The 14,488-nt window shown below is 37.3% G+C and overlaps 2 protein-coding genes across 3 annotated transcripts; one reads left to right on the top strand and one right to left on the bottom strand.

Annotated features, from left to right (window-relative positions):
• Positions 1-1,557: 1,557 nt before the first annotated feature.
• On the top strand, positions 1,558-7,895 carry LOC105052494 (vesicle-associated membrane protein 724). The gene is made up of 5 exons (XM_010933323.4): positions 1,558-1,997; positions 3,523-3,664; positions 3,766-3,886; positions 7,310-7,372; positions 7,444-7,895. The coding sequence occupies exons 1-5, from the start codon at positions 1,796-1,798 to the stop codon at positions 7,600-7,602; spliced, it is 687 nt and encodes a 228-aa protein (XP_010931625.1). The 5' UTR covers positions 1,558-1,795; the 3' UTR covers positions 7,603-7,895.
• A 1,256-nt stretch (positions 7,896-9,151) lies between these two features.
• Positions 9,152-13,906, bottom strand: LOC105052493 (dephospho-CoA kinase). Of its 2 annotated transcripts, XM_029266917.2 has the most exons (4): positions 13,589-13,906; positions 11,669-11,814; positions 10,781-11,061; positions 9,152-9,777 (listed from the first exon to the last, which is right to left on the bottom strand). In XM_029266917.2, the coding sequence occupies exons 1-4, from the start codon at positions 13,883-13,885 to the stop codon at positions 9,725-9,727; spliced, it is 777 nt and encodes a 258-aa protein (XP_029122750.1). In that variant the 5' UTR covers positions 13,886-13,906; the 3' UTR covers positions 9,152-9,724. The 2 variants fall into 2 exon arrangements, with proteins under 2 accessions (XP_029122750.1, XP_010931624.2); XM_010933322.4 differs by lacking the exon at positions 9,152-9,777 and having other exon boundaries at positions 10,507-11,061.
• Between the last annotated feature and the right edge of the window lie 582 nt (positions 13,907-14,488).

Below are 14,488 nucleotides of genomic sequence, written 5' to 3'. Positions count from 1 at the left end.
AAGCGGATAATACCTTACGTATGTGGAGGCGAAAGTGAAAATACCTCCTATCCACACATACTCTCTCTTGATTGGGGGGCTGTATTATGGTGTAGAAAGGGCTTCTTTATTCCCACATCGATTATGAATCATAAGGAAATATGACTTATATGGATTGAAACTTTCTCTTCCAACGTGAAGCACCTTTTAAAGGACAAAACCGTGAGGCTCTAATGGATCAAGGCCCATTGAAGCCTAAAGGCCCATTGAAGCTTAAAGATGGTCATGAGTCAAAATGGACAATACCTCACGTATATGGAGGTGAAGACATGGCCAACCATCTGAGCCATTCGACCCCTTGATCCATGACCACAACAGAACTTAATCGTCGACTGGAGATCAAGAAGGAAGCAGAGGCGAAGACATGAGCCAACCATCTGAGCCATTCGACCCCTTGATCCATGACCACAACAGAACTTAATCATCGACTGGAGATCGAGAAGGAAGCAACGGAGAAGAAGTAGCAGCAATAGTCGGAGGAGAAAATGAAGGAACGAAGGTGGGTGGGGCTTGATTGCCGGTTGGATATTGAGAAGGAGGTCATTGAGGTGGTGGGGCTTGATCGGTGGCAGTCGAAGTGGTGAGGAAAGTGGCGGCCGCAACGGTCGGAGGCGAAAGAGAAAAATCAGGAAGGGAAAAGAAAGAAGGAAAGAGAAGCAACTTTCAAAATAAGTAATTTTTAAAATATTTCTAAACTTCTAATTATTTGCAATTCAAGTCAATTTTTTATTTTCAAATTATTTTTATAATTTAAATTATTTACCGCATCAGTTATGTACATGACTGGTTAAAACTGATTGTGGATGGATAAATTAATACCATCCATCCTAAATTAGATAGTTAAAAAAATTAACAATAAAAAAATTAAAAAAAATTTTAGAGCACCGCAGCAAAATCCAACTACAAAATTTATTTAGATGCATTTTGATTGATAGACATGCTCATGATCTTGTAACACTAATAGAAAATTTTTAATCGGGATTACTACTTGCTCATGTTTCATCTCACATACATTGCACAAGCAAAGATATTCGACAAGGACGAGTATCAAAGTGTGCCCTAGCTAAGTGCACACCAAGAAAGAAAAAGTGTCCCCTAGCTAGGAGAAACAATCATTTGGAGGTCCTATTTGCTGTTATTTTAAACACAGGGGGTGGTCGCTCCCTGTTTCGGTCCGAAATGCTACTAACTGTGCCAGTTTCCAGACCGGAAACCCGGTGCCGATTTATTCCTTTCTCTCTCTGGCGACCGCCACGTCGTTAACCAGGGAAAAATTAAGAAACTAAAACGAACCGCTATTTCCACTCGCCCACGCGTTTACCGCAGTGCTAGCTGCCCGAGCAAAACACTGAACAGAATTTAATCCAATGAAAACATACCACGATGCAAACCACATTGCAATAGGTGCTGTTCATCCACGTGGCAATCATAGATTCAACATAACACGTGTACCATGTTGTATTTCGTACAGAAAAGAAAACATGGGGAGCATTAAGTAGAGTGGAAGCTCCGCTGGAGTGAGACCAAGGTCGCCTAAATCCGCGACCTTTGCTTCCGCGTCGCAAAAAGCGAGCAAGAAAAGGAGAAAGAAAAAGGGAAAAGCGATTTGTAATCGAGAAAGAACCCTAATTCCCTGATCTGATGTTCCAAATCCAAACACTAGGGATTGGAATTTAGATATCCTATTGTTCTTCTCGCTCTCTACTTCTTCTTCTGCCTCCATTGCTTGGAGATCCGATTCGAGGAGGAGGAGGAGATGGGGGAAGGGGAGGAGAAGGGATGGTTTATATATAGCTTCGTGGCGAGGGGGACAATGGTGCTGGCGGAGTACACGGAGTACACTGGCAACTTTCCGGCGATCGCCACGCAGTGCCTCCAGAAGCTGCCCTCCTCCAACAACAAGTTCACCTACGCCTGCGACCACCACACCTTCAACTTCCTCGTCCACGATGGCTACGGTATAATCCCAACATATATATCCTTATCTCAAAAAGTGGACATTGTTGTCGTTTTGGGGATCATTCTTTGATTTCTCGTGGTTTTCCATTCGATCTCGTAATTTACTTGTTAAGGATTCGGAAGAAGACTGGATGGCGAATCAGATTGCGAAATTGTGAACTTTTTTTCATCTCTTTTCTCGTTTTTTTGTTGAGTTTATGTTTGATCTTTTCAATTACACCAAAGAACACGTGAAGTGGTGAATCGCATTTTGAGCAAAAAAATGTGAACTTTGTTTCTCCCTTTTATCATTTTTGTTACCTTTTCGTTCTTTTCTTTTCATAGAAAAAAAGTGAATTTCTATTCAACCTTTTATAGCTCCGTAGATGGGAGGGGGAAGACTTCAGGTTACATGGATTGGGATGATGAAAAGGTAATGGAAGCTGTAAATAGGAATGTTTGGCAAATGAGGATTCACGAAGCTGACGCCAAATACTTGGGATAATGTTGCATGGTTATGGTTGTACGTGAAAGAAAATATAAGAAGAATTATTTCTCAAGGTTTTCTAATATGCATTTTTCATCCAAAGTTCAAACTTTCCAATTAGCTTAAAGGTTTTACAAAAATATATTTTAATATCAACATTTTTGACCAATCTTTGACAAGAGCAAAAGCTCCCTTCAACATTATCGTAGCAATTGAACTCATTGTTGGATGAGTCCAATTCTCTAACATTTTTTAAAAGCTACAATTAAAAAATATTTAACATTCTAGTGGCTAATGCATATGCAATTTGGGTACATATCTGACATGGATGCCAGGAGATGGATGCAAGGGTCTAGGTAACACAATTTTGATACCATTTGCAAAACAAACCTTGTAAATATCTGCATGCAAATTCTAGGAGGAATTATGTGGTGTATATTTATGTTTCTAAGTGGCTTACTACTAACTGCTTAAGTCGCTGGATGCCATAAATAAACAAGGGAGGCCTAGTGCATGAGACTTTTGCCATTGCGGGGTTTGAGGAGGGTCAAATATATGCAACTTTGACCCCAAATATGGAGAGACTGTTTCCGAGTTTCAAATCCACGACATCTAGGTCACAATGGAGCAACCTTATCTTTGTGCTGTGGCTTGCCCTCCTTAACATGATAGATGGGTTTTGCAAATTTGAGATGTTGATTTTGATAGAGATGCCAATTGTAATTCTGTCAAGGTTTCTGGATGTTATTTTAGGGTTTCATGTCAGAAAACCAAGAAGGATGCTGATTAACTTTATAAAAGGATTATTTGTAAAATCAGTTCTAACATGTTATTAAAACCACCTTTTTCATTGTCCATCGAGATTTGGCTTCTCCTTGAAAGTAAAGAAGGGTCACTACTGTTGCTCATGCATTTAGTTCAGATTTATCTATTAATTTTAAATCTCAGTGACAGAAACTTTTCTGCATCCTTCAAAGAATGGATAATGACCTGATAAACAACAAAAGGTGCAAAAGTACTCTTGATAAGGAGGTATCACTGTTATCTGATTTTTGCAGCATATTGTGTTGTTTCAAAAGAATCTGTTGCAAAACATGTCTCCATAGCCTTTTTGGAGAGACTGAAGGTAGACTTTAAAAAGAGATATGGAGGTGGTAAGGCTGATACAGCAACTGCCAAAAGTCTCAACAAAGAATTTGGGTATGTTTGTTGTTTTTCCTTTTTTTTAGAATTTTGAGAATGCACTTTTACCCGTTTTTCTTCATTCATTTTCAATAATAAGCTTGGGCTTTATATTGCAGCCCCGTTATAAAGGAGCACATGCAGTATATCATTGATCATGCAGATGAGATAGAGAAGCTTTTAAAAGTGAAGGCCCAAGTATCAGAAGTTAAAAGTATTATGTTAGATAATATAGACAAGGTATCTAATTTCCTTTCCACATTTTCAATGTTGAGGAGTTTTCATATACATCTAGCATAGTAGACATGATTTTGCTGAGCGTATGCACTGCTCCCATTTATAAATATAGTCATTGTTGTATGTGTTTGATATAAATGTCTAATTCATGATTCACTAATCTTAGTATGAAATTTATGATGTATTTAGTAATAAGATTTAAATATGCTGAGTACTTCAAGGATCTGCGTAAGTTATATTATTTAGGCTTTGCCGGTTTGCCCTTTTCTTTGTTCTTACTGCTAAAACCAATCACTTAATATTTCTGATTTCCAACCCAATAGTGGTTGGAAATTAAGCATCACAAATTTACTTAGTTCAGCCTTATGGATCTTCTAGCAAGCTGTGCCGACCATGCAAGGGTAATCAGGTAGTTGGAAATTAACTTTGGCACTAAAAGCAATATGGTTATGTGAAATATTGATTTCTTTCTTTCTTTCTTTCTTGTGTGTGTGTGTGTGTGTGTGTGTGTGTGTGTGTTGGGGGAAGGGGTGGGGTATCTATATAACACAAATGGTTATTTTGGACCAAGTTGATTGAATCTATTGAGCTTGTCTAGTTTGATTCCAGTTATCTGCCAAGGAGCTGTTGCCAACCATGCAAGTGTTGAAAATATGATGAATAATTTTGAGCTACTAAACTCTGAAATGTTTGGATTAGGATTTTTTTTAAATCAAAAATTTATGTAACAAACTAAATGCAGTGATGTGATAATATTCCATATTTTGTAGAATATTGTATTTTGACGAAGCCAGTAATTTAAAATACCTTCATACCTGTGCATGAAATACAAGCGTAAAATGGCTAATAGTGCAGCAATATTTAATTTAGACACAATTTACATAAAACATAGAGATTGTAAGCGTTTAACCTGATTTTGGTTTCATTACGAACTAAACAGAACCCATTTGGTTTCTTTTTGTGCTTCTTCTGCAGTTATTCATGTGAAATTGGAATGAGATGGGTTCTGCCATTCCAAAATAGGAAGTTTCTAACAATGCAGAAAAAAAAATGACAAAAGTATCAACTGTGCCATGACTCAACTAGTGGTCAACTTTGGTGATCACTGGCTGCCAGAGGAGGAATAGATGAATAGGTATTGGTTAGACCACGGGAGAAGCAACTGATGACCGTCTCATTGAGATTATATATATCAAAGTCTTATGGTTGAGAGTGCTTCCTCATGTTTTAGTGCTTTTACTTGCTCTACAGTCTGTGGTCTGTAACAACTAGCATATCCTATCAGAAAAATAAATAAAAAAAAAACTCAAGCTGATAAATTTACTTCTGAATTATGCTCTGGTAATGGTTGCTTGTGAGACAATCATTTAAATGAGTACCCCAACTTTTCCTGTCCTGACATTTAAGGTACTCTTTTTAAATTTGCATGTAACTCTTATATAAAACACAAAAATCTGGCTAGAATTTTGATTTCACGAGTAATGTCCTTTATATCTCTGTCTCAACCTTTGTTTAACTGCAGCTCTCTTTCTAAATCAACCTATCTCAACTTCAGGGAATATTTGCTCGATGACAGATTTCAGTCATTGAAGTCTTGCAGGAGATCCGTATTCCTTGGGACTTCCTAGTCAGCCATATATTAATTCAGATTTGATGGTTCTCTTTAAGAATTTTGATACCTTTTGATATACAGGATAGGATAAAGCTAGTTGCTGTTGGTTTTCCCAGCTGTTTGGAATTTACACAATCTACTAAGTTAGAAGTATATAGAATCTACATATGAAGAATTTGCACTAGAACTTCATAAACATAGTCAACAAGTCTCATCCCATCTATTTTGGCTTTTTTGGTTTGGCATTTATTCCTATCAGCTGCTAAGGACCTTTTCAGTGAAAGCTAATTCCAATTCTTTATGCATGATTTTAGTTGAGATTCTTTTCCAAGTTCTTACTTCTGCACAAAACTCCTAGCCCTTTACCTTACTTCTTATTATTGGCACTTGTTTTGCAAATAGAAACTCTCAAGTGCCAGCAACTTGTGAAACAACAGTTTGATTGGTCTCATTTGGCAGGAAAAGGACTGATAGCTTTTTCATACTAGGTGGTTCTTTTAGGAAGTGGACGTAGAGATTTCTCTCAGGGATAGCTCATGTTTTGTGCTTAAAAAACAAATATATTCTATTATTGCCAAACCCTGCCTTCAACTTTCTTTGAGTTTGGAAGTTTACGCCTCTAGCAGAAATCTGGAATCTTCTTTCCCTATCACATGAACTTGAACCTGTAAGCAATAAGAGAGGTCCCTTTACCCTCAGACTAGCTTTCAAGGGTTTGATGGCAGGCCCCTCATGCAATTTGGCACCAACTTTGCATGTACACAATAAGACAGGAAGCTGGTTTCAAAACGTTCTTAAACTTTGAATATACTGAACCTTTGTCTGCTAACACCCACATAAAGAAGGGATGAGGCTTGTTGGTTTAGGCTAGTAGAATTAAAAGTGGTCACCATTTCTCTAGTAACATTATTTTCATCTTAGCTGGAGTTTAGAAAAGAGTAGCACATATAAAGTTGCAAGCATACAAAAAGTGATTTGGGAAAACTATATTTTAACTATTCAGATTCAACAATCATGCCTATGAGGGAGGTCATATGATCAGTAATTAGTTTTCCAGGTTTGTCAACAGTACAGGATGTAATGACCAACAAGAGAAAATTCAAGTTAGCAGACGCTTTGTCCTACTAATTTTCAGTAATTTAATTTATGAAAAAAAAAATAGCAGAGTTGAAAGTTCAGCTACAAAACGTACGAAGAGAGAAGAAAAATGAAACATAAGCATCACCTACTTATCGACTCTCCCTTTCTTCTTCCTGATAGTTGAATGCCTTTCTTGCACACATAGATGTGCTCACAAGCAAGGGGCTCAGCTATCTTTTAGTAAAAATTTGCCTTTTTTGTAAGAAACCAGAACCTATTGAGCTGTCCTTCTCACTCTAGGGGTGATACTTCACCTCAACCCCAGGTTTTGCAGGTATATTTGTCTAGTGATTAGCTCTGATAGGGAGTTCCCTTTACATCTATGTGAATAATGCCATTTGTCCTCTAATCCTTGCAATCCTTAGCCATGGTTGGTTAATTTTATCCAGTTGATGAATGTCTTACAAACAGCCATGTAACTTTTTGGCCATTTAAAAAATGACAGATCTGATAGGTAGAATCATCTCCTTGGCATGATAAAATAATGGTGGTCAGTAAAAATACAGCTAGGAAGAACGATAGAGTAAACTCCTTTTTTTTTTTTTTTTTGTGTGGTGCATGACGTGTAACATTTGTTTTATCTCCCTTCTCCAAATCCTTGATTAAGTTTCCTACTTTGAGACATAAATTTGTTCAAGATTTATCGATGGCTGTGTGTTTGTGACACGTTCCAGGTTATGGACCGTGGAGAGAAGCTGAAAGACCTTGCAGACAAGACCACAGATTTACATTCTCAGGTACCCACTTACATTGCATCTGTTTTGTCCTCCAGGGACCATACTAAATGTGTTCATTCTTCATCTTTTAGGCTCAAGATTTCAGAAAACAAGGAACAAAAGTTCGTAGAAAAATGTGGTTTCAGAACATGAAAATCAAGTTGGTGGTTCTTGCGATTCTCTTGCTTCTAGTCCTTATTGTTTGGGTGTCTGTCTGCCAAGGATTTGACTGCACCAAGCATCACGACTAAGAATTTGGAACTGCTTACAGTGAAAATTTATATGAAGTCTTCCAAAGGATTGAGACAAACAAATGAGAGCTTGTTGGAGAAGTTCCAGCTATTTGCTAAATTTGTTGCAAGTTGTGGTCTTTGATGGTGTAAGTTTCAGTTTGTTCAATCCATTCATGTCACCAACAGAAGGCCAATAGAATATGTGCGATTTAGTTGGTCTTTCATGTGTTATTGTTATTAAATTTCAAATAGAATGCAACTCTCATTTTGGCTGCTTTATAAGATGCTGTTACCTACGTGTGAAGCTTCAAGTTTCTTGTGCAGGAGTTGCTGAGATTATGCAGTTTTCTATCTTACAGCATTCTCAATGGGGATAGAAACATATTTATGGATATGATTATGGTGCTGCGAATCATTAGGAACTATGTTAGTGTGAAAATTGTCCAATTTTTGAACCTGTTAAGAGCAAATATGCGGTTTGGGTTTGTCAATGGATGTTCAAACAACAATCAATCATTGAACTCAATGATCCTAGTAGATACATGGTTGTATTGGTTTTTCTCTTCTTTTACTCTTTCCTTGTGATAGGAGAAAAATGATGAATCAGAGGATGGAATTTAATGATCAAGTCTCTATGCAGAAAATTAACAGTTGCCACATCCCTTCTTCTGATGGAACTTGTAGTGCACCAAAATGCTCCAGAAAATATCTCTTAGGTTTCACTGCCCTCACAAATGCCATATAGCTACAAAAAACTATCTAATTTTTATGTGGAATTTTGAAGATGGTTGATACTTCAATGTTGTTTCTTTGATTTGTACTTTTGTTTGTAGAACTAGAACTTTCAAGCTTCTGTACCTCCCATGCTTGTTTTCGTCAATAACAACCAATTTGATCAATCTGTATCAAAGTATCCCACAGGAAAAGTGCATTGCTTCCAAGTGTTGTTAGGTCCACAATTTCTCTTATAGTTAGTAACATGAACCATGGCCTGATCGGACACGGTGAAGATCTGCGGCTTCCGAGCATAGTAGTTAAATTCGTCCATATGAAGTTTTGGGGCATAAATGCCGCTTTACTTCCAATATCATTTGACTGGGAAAGCATTCCGATATTAGACAACTCTTGCAAGGAGACTGTGGTATCCGCTACTATAGTAGGTTACTTTTGTGAAGCATTTGCACCTGGCTGGAAGTTGGTGCATGCAATTGCATAGTTACGACAATGATGACAAGAGGGAAGTGGATGGTTAAGCAAACTTGAAGGTGACAAGACAACTGAGAGATCTAACTATGACTGGAAGAGTCCTGAAGATCATAGAGGAATGGACCTTTGGAAAGCTATGGCACTTGAAGAATGCATGGTCCATTTAACACTAACAAAAGCTGCACTGAGATCTGATAAAAAGCAATAGCATGTCTACCAGCCTTAGCTGGTTGTTATCCCTGTCCACTTAGGAGAGGTCCAGGTTCAACTCTTAGGAAGCAACATCCCCTCTGCGTGAGAGAGAGGGGGGGGTGGTTGGGAGGGGGTTGAACTTGGAACGCAGCACATTACAGACTCTGCCTTCAAGAAAAAGAAAATCATCTACCATGAACCCTTCTGGTCAATGTGTACAAACCTGCGACCAAGTCCTCAGGACAACTGTTTGACACCAAGCATCAAAAAAATATATAACTGCTAATGTCAAGTAAAACCGGCGGCCTTGATGGTTTCTTATTGCTTACATTGACATTCACATATTTCCTTTTGACACCAAAACCATAATCCCTTTCGTAGATATGTCGCCTCCTCTGCAAAATATGATTCCCCAAAGCTTCAAAGGCATAAATTATACAAGTGATATCAAGATCTTACTCTGCTTAAACTTTCGAGCATGCCCTGCACTGCAGTATGGCATCCGGAGGTAAGAGCAACTCATAGAAAGTTATATGAGTAATATTCATAGATATAGCGGACAAAAAAGGTCTTTTCTAGCAGCGGTCAGGTGAATGAAGCTCCATTGATATCTAACATTGCTTCCTTTGAGCCCTGGCTAACCTTAATTAGGTCTTGCAAGATTTCAAGTATCTGAGGTTGAAAAAATAATAGGAGGAAATGTCGATAATGGAGCAGCATATTTGATGTCCAGTGATGAATTTCACAGATTAGTTCTTATGTTCATGTCTTGACCTGCTGAACATTCCGAAACATCTGAACGGGGAGGGAAAAAGGAGAAAAGAGAGAAAAGATAACCTACATGAGTTAGCAACCAGGTGTGGTTAATAATAAGCTGCATGCAATAAAAACATAATCCGACAGGCCTTCATTAACCAGGAAGACAAGTAGAATGGTAGTAAGTACTTGCACCCAAGCGGATGGTGCAGGTACAAGCCAGTAAATTCCATGCTTGTCTTACTGTCAAAACAACTGCCCAAGGTGCATGACTTAAAGCATTCAGAGCAATATTGGTCCATAACAAATTGTTATGATGGAGTAAGATGTGATGAAATAGGAGATCAAGGTCAAGCAAATGGCATTGGAGCATATGGAAAGAAATAAAATACTGAAATCTTCCAGGCAACTAAACTTCCACTATCTTAACCATGTCTAAAATGACATATTGAAGCATGTTTACGAACTGATTAGTTTTTTTTTTTTTTTAAAAATGTAAATCAAGAAAGAATCTGAAGAGTTCCAATATTTTAAAGTCAGCATAACAGGACAAATGCTGAGCGGTTTTAGAATTCAAATTATTAATCATAGAAAACGAAGAAAATTTAAATCAGCTCAATCGAGAAACCAACTTTTTGACTGTTTATAAATCAGTGATTGGCCAACTCCAAGCGAAATGACAAAAATGCAGTCTTACTTAGATTAAGCAATACAGCTGAATGCAGGATGTTTTGATTCACATTGAACATAGTTGTAAAGGAAGCAGAATTACAAAGCTTGTACCAAGGTAGTTCAGGAAATTATCTATAAATTGGACAAAATTCTCTTTTATTTTGAACAAGCATGATTAGCTGCAGAAGTATACAGATTGGTAATTCCCATCATCACTTTAAATTTTTCTGCACCACTAAAACACCTACAATTGCAGATACAAGAATCCAAAAGACACCTTCTCTGGAGAAGGCAAGTTCCTTCCATGTTAAAGGCCTACTAATCTGGTTGAGGACCTCTTGAAACTGTAGTTTTGTTTCTTCAAGCGTACCTGAGTTATCGATGACCATATGCGCCTTTGTCTTCTTCCAATCTAGTGCAGTCTGAGCATGAATCTTGTTTTTGGCTTGTTCTTGAGATATGTCATCTCTTGCCATTAGGCGTGTTACCTGAGTTTCAGGATCAACCCATACAACAATAATAGGAGCTGTCCATTGGTCCATTTTAGCCTCAAACAACAATGGGACGTCAAGAATGATAACCTTAGACCCCCTGATCCATAGCTTCACCACCTCCCAAAAAATGCCAAAAGAAATATATGGAGCTAATAGACTGCAATAAGATGGAAAAAACTACATCAGCTTGAAAGTCTACAGGCTTTTTCTTTCTTCCCCTTGATTGCCAAAAGAACCTGGATTCCTTTCACAGTGTAAGCATTATAAAGCAAAGAGTCAAAGCAGTGGCCAAGAAAATAAAATAAGAATTACAAAAGTGAGAATAAGCAAAATTATTCAGCCATGATCTAGTCAATTTGATCCCTCAAGATTGAACTGGCCACACAAACTTCATACAAGCAATCTACGTTATTACTTTTTGAGTTATGAGTGATGATTTCTACAAATAACATATAAGTAATGATTTCTACAAAGAACATCAACTCTAACACGAAATTAAGTTGTTGTTAAGTATTCCTGAGGGTGACTGTGAAGGCTATATTGGTAGCAACAAAGTCCACTGGTATCTGTTAAAATAACCATGAAACAAAGATTTAACCAACAGCTTATTCCCAGATATTAGAGATCTGCACTAACAATCTTTCTTATAATTCCTTTTGATAAAGACTAGAACCAACTTCAAGTAATACTCTAGCAGGATTCGTACATATCACTGAGACAAAGTTGAGAGTTTCCTGTTATAAGATATTATTGGAGGTACATACCGATTTAGAAGTTGACGTTTTGTAGCATCAGAAAAAACAATTTGACCCAGGCATGCTCTATCAATTTCTCCATTTTCTAGTAAAATATCATCCCCAAATGCTGCTACAACCTTTTTCCAACCACCAGTCCCCTTTCTTACAACATCCTGAAACAAATTAGCCCCAGAATCAGCAATATCCCTAACACAGAGCACGAAAATTGCCAAAAAAAAAAAAAAAAATGCTACCCAATGAGAAGAAGCACAGATGTTTATAAAGATAAGAATACAATTATGAGACACTATCGCTCAAATGTCTTGAACACACTGAATGGTCTAATACTATTAAATGCACAACAAAGTACACCACAGAAAAGCCTACAGCATGATATAACCATATGTGAGAACAAAAGAATTTATCTACATAGTATTGAATGCCACAGAGGATAGAATTTCACATGCAAATATTCAAATTTGATGAAAGATCAATTTGACCATGACGATGCCCAGAAGATTAAAATCACTGGCATATTCATAAAACACAATATTACTTTGAAGGGTTATAGGACAATATTGGAACAACAAAGAGTAAAGAGGCTGATGTACCAAAAGCAAAAAAGGAGTAAAGAGGCTGTGGTATGCATCAAGTCAAATTGATGCAGTAGATTGATATGTCCAAAATAGAGTTATAAGAAAGCAATGGTAAGGTACAAGAGTTAATATTGGTCAAAGGATAAATAAGCACTTATGAAAGGTGGGGGAGAGCTGAGAAGAAAAATTAAACAAAGTAGATGCACAGCAAAGGTCTTAAGAATAATATCATAGGATCTGATGTTTAGTTTTAGTGCAACTTCAGAGCTCTAAGATTTGCTGAGTTGTTAAGCTAAATATAATAGATATGCAGCAGAGGGCTTAAGAACAATGTCCTTGGATCCGATGTTTAGTTTTAGTGCAACTACAGAGCTCTAAGAATTGAAACCAAAGAAAACCTAAAGTGGAACCAAGATCAGTCGCCTAATGGAGCATAACTGTGTGGTTTCTCAAAAAATCATCACAGAGAGTTAAAGGCATCACCAACTCCCATAGGTTGGAGCCATATCAAGAAATAAGACGACAACAGCTCTTTTATCAAAGTTCAATTTTTTACATAAAAATTCCTTCCATTATTACATGCTTGTAAAAGAATCAAAGCAACTTGAAACACAACCTTGAATAAATTAAGACACTTGTAACCTACACTAAACTCAACTTGGACTCTTTCGGATCTTTCCTTCTCAGATGAGGCCCTTAACCTAAAAAGCAGGACTCTCACATGAACACTGACTCAAGTCACTTGACTAAAAAAGAACATTACCTGAGTCCAGAAATATTAATCAGTAACCAACAAATAAATTAAAGATTAACTACATATACTAAAGCCACTCCTTGCACTCCTAAAAATCCATGTGCCTAATAGTGTGAACAATCGGAAACACTTCCATTAGCTTGATGTCCAGAAGGTGCCATTCCCATATAGAAAGAATCAATGCATCAAGCTAATATCATATGTAACTTATTAGGATGCATTTCTGCAAGAAGTGGTCTATTTTTAGCTCTAAAGCACTCCATTACCTATGTTGTCAATATAATCAAATCCCATTCAACACTAAGAATTGTTGCTGAATTCGTAGCTGAGAAAACCTCGGAAAATTGGAGGACCTGCAATGCCAAGCCCTCTGCATATTCCAGAAATTCAATATGTTTTTCAACTTCTAACCAGCTGCCAAAAAAATTATCAACCAAGAATTCTCAAAAAATTCTTATCAAGTAAAACGTAGTTCCCAAAAATCTGTTACTAAAAACTATATCAATAATTTTTTTCAAGAAAATTAAAAAAAATGCAACTCTTGGCAGTTTGACGAAATCAGAGATTTTTGATGGGGGGGGAGAGAGAGAGAGCTACACGGGCGACGAGGTCGGCGTCCACGACGGGGACGCCATGGGATTTGAAGAGATTGGAGACAGTGGTCTTCCCGGATGCGATGCCGCCCGTCAATCCCACGATCCTCATCGCCCTCACCCTCCTCCAGCGGCGGTCGCGTGTTCGAATCGGAAAGAAGAACTCGCCCGGGGATCGCTGCTGCTTCCTCCAACGCGGAGAGGGCCAACTCTGAGCGTGTCGAGGGCTTCCGTGTAGAAACGGTTCTTGACACGGATCCCAGCACCCCCCCAAGCGAGCGTTCGACGATAACGGCGACATCGAACCGCTCCCGCATGTTCATTTACCGTCTACGGAGAAATATAACAGATATTTAGGACAACCGTTATTTCAGTAAATATCAAAAAATATAATTTTAATATTTGTTCTGCAAGTATTTTTAAATGTAGAGATAGAGCATTTTCTTTTCGCATCAGTGGCATGGTAGATTTTCATGCATAGACTATGCTCATTGTAAATTTGAATATGCTATATGGAATCGCGGTTCTCTACCAGTTAAACATACCAAATAGCAAATCATCAATTAAATACAAATTGATATGTAATAATTATAGTTAATTAGATAACAAAATGGAGCAAAAAGTTTTTCTAGTACACATTAGTATCATCGATTGTTTATTGTTTTCCGGTTATCATTGCTTAATCGAATGATTATCAACACCATCAATTTCTGCTTAAAAAATAAAATAAAAAAATATAGAAAATAAATACCACGAACGAAGGAAAAGAAGAACATGTATCATTTGAACAATAATAAAAAAAAAAGGAAAATATGGTGTAGACAATAACAATAAAAAAAATCTATCATGAAGCCAATGAATCCGAAAAATTCAATCATCAAGAGATATGGTTTCTATAAAAAAG

Source organism: Elaeis guineensis, chromosome 10, assembly GCF_000442705.2.
Source record: "Elaeis guineensis isolate ETL-2024a chromosome 10, EG11, whole genome shotgun sequence".
Taxonomy (NCBI): Eukaryota; Viridiplantae; Streptophyta; class Magnoliopsida; order Arecales; family Arecaceae; genus Elaeis; species Elaeis guineensis.
Note: the sequence above shows the minus strand (reverse complement) of the source record. Positions and strands in the feature narration are given on the sequence as shown.